This window comes from Antrostomus carolinensis, unplaced genomic scaffold (assembly GCF_000700745.2).
Source record: "Antrostomus carolinensis isolate BGI_N321 unplaced genomic scaffold, ASM70074v2 scaffold1049, whole genome shotgun sequence".
In the NCBI taxonomy this organism is placed as follows: Eukaryota; Metazoa; Chordata; class Aves; order Caprimulgiformes; family Caprimulgidae; genus Antrostomus; species Antrostomus carolinensis.
In genome coordinates this window covers 2349-9215 of record NW_010339008.1, presented here as the reverse complement: position 1 = coordinate 9215, position 6867 = coordinate 2349, and the positions used below count along the sequence as shown (strand labels likewise).

The following is a 6867-nucleotide window of genomic DNA, read 5'->3' as shown; positions in this document are numbered from 1 at the left end:
CCTCTCCGATGGGGACAGGCTGAAAGAGCTGGGGCTGTTCAGCCTGGACAAGAGAAGGCTCCGGGGAGATCTTATAGCGGCCTTTCAATACCTGAAGGGGCTACAGGAAGGCTGGGGAGGGACTTTTTACAAAGGCAGTTAGTGATAGGACAAGGCGTGATGGCTTTAAGCTGGAAGAGGGTAGGTTTAGATTAGATATTAGGAAGAAGTTCTTCACTGTGAGGGTGGTGAGACACTGGAACAGGTTGTCCAGAGAAGCTGTGGATGCCCCCTCCCTGGAAGTGTTTAAGGCCAGGTTGGATGGGGCTTTGAGCAACCTGGTCTAGTGGAAGGGGTCCCTGCCATGGCAGAAGGGGTGAAACTGGATGATATTTAAGGTCCCTTCCCACCAAAACCATTCTATGATTCTATGACAGAATGTGTACAATCATACCACATAAGAATTTATTGGGATTAACTGCTACACACAAGAATTTACCCTGGCTTAAAATGAATTTCCCTTAAAAAAGGAAGTTCTCTTTTCTATACACAGAGCAGGCACAAACCTCAGCCAAAGTTAACACCCCCACACACACTCAAAAAAAGCCCAAACTGTATGTGAGGCTCTGTATGTTCCCCTCGCATTTCTCTGCTCAGGTAACTAGCTGCAGGAGTGCAGATCCCACAAACACTTTTCCCAGCTTTTCTGGCAGAAAAGGCAGCTAGCAGGCTATGAAGTCAGAACAGTTTCACTACAACTCACTCAACTAAACATCTGTAAAAACACGGAAACACAATCAAATGTAGCACAAAATATAAACTCCTGTTCCTTTATAAATTAAAGACCAAGTGGTTTAAATATTCTCTCACCAGCTCCACACCAATGACTCCTGCACCAATGACAACCATCTTTTCGGGAACTTTTTTCAGTGACAGTGCGCCAGTGGATGACACAATATTATCTTCATCAATCTAATGACAAAGAAATCCACAAAGGGAGGTTTACAATCTCTTTTATACATTATATATGGAACACACAGAGGGTGAAGTGCAATCAGAAGCAAAAAATATTAAATTATTATGCACTAAATTATGTGGATATAACACACAGAAAAATGTACCATGAATATTTCAAGTACGTACAGTAATTCCAGGGAAGGGAGCAACTTCTGAGCCTGTGGCTATAAGGATGTTCTTGGTATTGATAACTTGTGTGCTGCCATCTTCTTTGGTTGCAGTTACTTGGTTTTTGCCAGTTATTTTTCCAAACCCAGACACATGTACAACCTTTAGTAATCAGAACACAGTAAATTCAGATTCAAATTACTCGGAGAAGTTATGCTACATTTAATCTGAATCTCACTAATGCTTTAGAGAAGCTGCCAACACCTTTGCATCTGGTACAAATCACAAAGTAATTGCACGTTATTCTTTTAAGGAGATTAAGAATGAAGGACCTGTTAATATAAAAAATTCCTAGAAGAGAAGCATTCAAATTCTGCCCTTGTCGAGTCAGTCACTCAAATTAATTTATATGGCAAGAATATGAAAATGTAAAAAGCAATAAATTCAGATCAGAAAAAATAATGGATATACCTCAGTATAAAATCCAAACTGACCTTGTTTTGTTTAAACAAATGAGCAATTCCACCTGTCAAGGCCTTCACTGCACCACTCTTCTGTTCCATCATCTTCTCTAGATTCAAACGGATTCCTGTAACTAAGGTTAAAAAAAAAAAGTTTATCAAGCATTGCAGTGTTTTTATTTAAGGAGCTAACCTAAACACAATTAACAGCTCTGACACAGTAAGATGTGTTGAATGACCCCACTAAAAGCTAAAGGTTATATTCAACAACTGCTACGTTAAAAAGTAGTATTACGCTCATGAAATATAACTTATTTATCCATCAAGGAGCAGACACATGTCCGTAACCCTCCAACCGACAGATAAAGGATATTACTTATAAATCTGGCCAGAAAACTATAGTAGTCAGATCTGAATTATTAAAATTTGTTTGTTGATGGCAACTATTTATGTTAACAGGCACAGGCTAGTTGCTCTTCACACTCACTTTCGATTCCTCTATTAGCGAAATCTTTTCCATGGGCCAAGTGATACAGATGCGAGTTGTTCAGCAAGGCCTAGAATACACACACAGAAATGTGAATTGGGTTATACATTCATGATTGACTTAATTATTTATTATATTAGCAGGGAAAAAAATCTGACTGAGAGGGGATCTTATCAAAGTCTATAAATATCTGAAGTGTGGGGGCCAAATGATGGGGCTGGGCTTTTTCAGTAGTACCCAGTGACAGAACAAAGGGCAATGGGCAAAAACTGGAACACCAAAAGTTCCACACAAACCTAAGGAAAAACTTTACTGTCAGGGTGTTGGAGCACTGGGACAGGCTGCCCAGAGAGGCTGTGGAGTCTCCATCTCTGGAGATGTTCAAAACCCGCCTGGACACTTTCCTGTGCAACCTGCTGTAGGGAACCTGCTCTGGCAGGGGGGTTGGACTAGATGATCTCCTGAGGTCCCTTCCAACCCCGACCATTCTGTGATTCTGTTACTTGCAAAACTTTCTCACTAGTAAGAAAAAGTCTGACATGTACATATTTAAAAAGATGTATTTCAAATACAGATATTGTACACAGTAGCTCTTACTTAAGTGTTTTATAAAGTTACATATTTAATATAAAAATAGAAAATAGTTAAATTCACACCTCTTCTCTTTGCTCATTTTACCAGATAAATTGGAAATGACTCCATGGAGATTAAAAAAAAATAGGAACAGAATTCAAGTAGAGGAAAGAAAGATGATTCTGACTGACTCACAGGAGAATTTCCTCATTACCTTGGACAAGAGGTTACTTGTCAACAAAAAGAGGATACAGAAAAACTGGACGAGGAAAATCTATACTGAAATTCCCATTAAAATTTTAGCCTGTGTAGACATATGTGAGTTAAATTTTGTAGTTCAGTTGTTGTGCTAAAGTTAGTACAACTGCATTGCTAGTTGAGCTGAAAGTAGATGGCTTAGAGCTAGCTCAGGTCACTGGACATTCATAACTCAAAGATATAGAATAGTGTTTAGAAGGACGTCTTTAAATCAGCATCTTGAAATGCAGAACCTCTATAACTGCATTTTGATTAGAAATAGCAATATAGTTAGGAAGTGATCTTGGTAAAGGAAAATGATGTCTTTCGCTACAGCCACCCCAAACATGAAGTGATCAGTGTCTTCACAAGAAGGACAGCGGTGCAAGTCTGCGCAGACTGAAATCTAAAGCAGGCACAGGGAAAGATTCAAAACACGTTTTGAGGTACCTGCCTTATATACACGTGCCTGAGTAAAAGTAATGCTGTCAGAATAATATAATTCCATTTTTATAAACAAGTCTTATCCACTCTCTCTTTAGAATTCATTTGCCCATTTCATATAACTGTCACAACCCCAAATCTGTAACATCCAACATTAATTAAAGACACAGCCACTGCTTAAAGCTTCAGCAATTAGAAAGGAAAAAAAATTCCATGCCCATTATTATGGGTGGTTTTTTGGAAAGGAATATTTGAATATTTGTTGTTGCATCAGTGTATGCAGCCTATGTATTCACTTAAGAAGTTTACCGCCATTCAAAAAAATTCTTGATAGCATCCAAGTTTAACCACGAGTTCAGAAGCAGTTTCATTAGACCTTCAGTGAAATTTTTTTTTTTAAAAAGGACTCAAGAAGTTAGTTAAATAGATTCTAGCAGAGTTCCAAACTTTCAAAGTAACACTGCATTGATTGATACCTTATTTTTGAGTTTTGCTTCAGTATATCAAGATATTCTGAACTTCATTAGAACTACTACTAGAATGTTTAGGAAAATTAATATAACATTTTTAAAACTTTGTATTTACACTGTATTTTTCTCCTATCATGCTAATGGAACCTCCCTGAGCAAGCAAATTAGAAAGAACAATACAGTTAGGAGGGATTTCAGTAAGAATATTATGTCTGTTACTACAGCCACTACAAACCTGGCATTACCAGTGTCTTCCTCCACCTGCTGGGTGCTAACGAAGCAGACTTGTTTCATCTAGCAATAGCACCGTTCTTACAAGGTCCTAGTTCTGAAATTACTGAAAACTTGACCGACAACATCAAATACTAGGTTACTCTGAATTTCTTCTTACTTCTCCTTTCTTTTAGAGGGCATGCCCAGGACTCTCCCTTTTACTTTCTGCACCTGCACTACCAGCCCCACCTTCCACACCATCTTCTGGGGCTGGTGCAAATACTAATTTAGCTTAAACAAATATTTCAAAAGCTTATCAACTAGGCTCTTTCTGCTCCCTTCAGAGCCTGGTGCATCCAAACAAAACCAGAGTTCATGATTTTTCAGGGGTGCCTCTCTCCCTCTCATTTAGATTGACCTTCTCTGCCTCTGCTGACACAGTTCGGCGTTCCTTTAACATTAAGAACATAATCTTGGACAAAACTACAGGTTTATTTGAACAAACTGATATGGGGCAATCGAGAACTTCACACAGCAGAAGAGGTACAACCATCTGAAACAGTTAAGGTAGAGTACGAGAAAGAACCACCTGAAAGAGCAGTCGTTACTGGTTACAACAGAGACCCAACAGCTCAGAGGGGGAAGATAATCTGTATGTACCTCTAGTTTTCATCCTCTTCCTCTCTCTCATCTGGGAAAGCCCACAAACTAAAGTTTGCAAACAAAACATTTCTACTGAGTAAATAAAATTTTAATCCTTTGTGTTACTTATATTTATTTGGATTTATTTAGAATTATTTGGCTCATGTGGATTACAATTTCAATTTTTAAAGAAAGTACATCAATTTCAAGAAACTCCTTCTTAATCTATTTTCCAAGTGACGCATATAATATCTGTTGTTTTTAATGAAGTTATGACAAACCACGTACACTTACCTTGGATGGAATACAGCCAACATTTAAACAGGTTCCACCTAATGTTTCATTTTTTTCTACACAGACAGTCTGAGGAAAAAGAAGGGGGGGGGGGGGAAATAATTTTTGTTAGCAATACTATGCTACCATTTCCTTACAGGATATCTCACAATTGTAATCACAAGCAAACAACAGATAAATGAACCAGCACAGGTTAAAGCTGCATGAAGTAAACTTTTCTTCAAATAAAACAAAACACAACAAAACTCCCAAAGCACAAACAACATTTCCTTTCTGAATACACCATCCTGCAAAACCCATTGCTATGAAGTTGTGCCAGTATCTGTAAAGAAAGAAAAAATAAAAATCAAGTAAAGCAAAAATAAGGTCAATACCAACAGGGATGGAAAATATCAACTTCTCATCAACTCACCAAAATCCAAGTGTGTAAAGAAAAAAAACACCAACAAACCTTCAAGTAAAAACAGATCACTTGGCAGGGGGAAGAGAGTATCATAAACCTTTTTTTAGAAGCAAAAGAATTGGCATCTCCTCCTTTGCAAGGTGCACACATTCAAAATAATAGTTCCTTGGTTTACACTCCAAGAGCTCCAATCTGCTGAGAAATGACTACCTAGGTTAATGCCTTCCATCGTTTCTTTAGATTGCTGCTTTTGTGCTAAAGCAGAGGTGATGGTAACATGAAGAGATTCACCGTATCAAATCACAGAAACACTGAGACATGCTGATCCCCTGTCAACCCTTCCTCCTGTTTTAAGCACATGAACGCTTGAAAAGCTGCACTATGGATCAAACAGCACCAGACTGCTCCCACCTTTACCTAATAAGGAGGTTCTGCCTCATCCACTTTACATCAACTTCAGTGAGAAGGCTGAGCAAAGCTGCTGAAAAGCCAGTGCCCAGAGAACATGGCTGGCAATAACATGGGATGCTGTGGTGGTGACACAAAGACTTCAAGCTTGTGCTAGCAGATGCAAGCACTAAAATTGAAGGTTAGAGTTCAGTCATTCAGTAAAGCACACTCAGGTTCTTCCATGGATGATGTAACTATAGAATCTATCTTTTTGCCAGTCTCACAAACACATCTCCTTACATTCCTGAAGGACAGTACAAACATTTTTCATGTTTATTCAGTGCTACAGGTGACACATACAAGCATGTCCCAGTATTCTGCCCACTCCAACTAGCTGCGAAGCAGCAGAACAAGGTTATTTTTTGCTAGAATAAAAAACAGAATCCCAGGCACTTTTTAACCTCCCTGTACATGGTATCCTATTGTTAATCACAGATATGAAGGAGCTGAGGACAGTGTTGCTCCAAGAAAAGCAGGCATATAGCCACAAAAAAATAGCTTTAGGATAAACAAACATGAACTTACATGGCAGAAGGCCTCAATCTCAATTAAAACTTGTACAACTGAGCACCTTTTTTCTAACAGCTCAGTAATAACATACATTTAAAAGCAAGAGTATTTATTAAGATAAAAAAGAATTCATAAACATGGATAAAGACAACTCAATTATCTGCACTAGGTCACTGGCAGATGTAAAACTTCTGAATGGAAACTTAAACATTTCTATTCCTGCACAATTACACATCAGAAGGCTGAAAGATACCCAAAGAGACATCACTGAAACCCAGTTGTGGGAGTCATGACCAATGAGGGAAACACTCAAGAATTATAGAAAAGTGTAGGTTGAAGGAAGCTGCTCTGGAGGCCATCTAGTCAAACCTCCAGCTCCAAAGACAGTCAACATCAAAGATGTACCAGGTAGCTTAAGGCCTTGTACAGCCAAATCCTGAAAATATCCAAGGATGGAGACTACACGCTATCCGGGCCTTCGTTCCAGTGCTTCACAGGAACTGCAGTCATTCAACAGGAGCTCCTGTCCTTACCAGCTGGTCTAATTAACTCATTTCTGTCATGAAGTCCAGCTGTCAT

The 6867-nt window shown here is 38.7% G+C and overlaps 1 protein-coding gene across 1 annotated transcript in view; it reads right to left on the bottom strand.

Moving 5' to 3' along the window:
• The window catches only part of DLD (dihydrolipoamide dehydrogenase), a gene marked incomplete at its 5' end in the record, with an annotated part of 14967 nt that overhangs the window by 6344 nt on the left and 1756 nt on the right, over positions 1-6867 (bottom strand). Inside the window, 5 exons of the mRNA XM_010175677.2 lie at positions 850-951; positions 1123-1266; positions 1599-1699; positions 2053-2122; positions 4926-4994. Of these exons, the coding sequence (XP_010173979.1) occupies positions 850-951; positions 1123-1266; positions 1599-1699; positions 2053-2122; positions 4926-4994 (486 nt within the window). The remainder of the gene's footprint in view (positions 1-849; positions 952-1122; positions 1267-1598; positions 1700-2052; positions 2123-4925; positions 4995-6867) is intronic.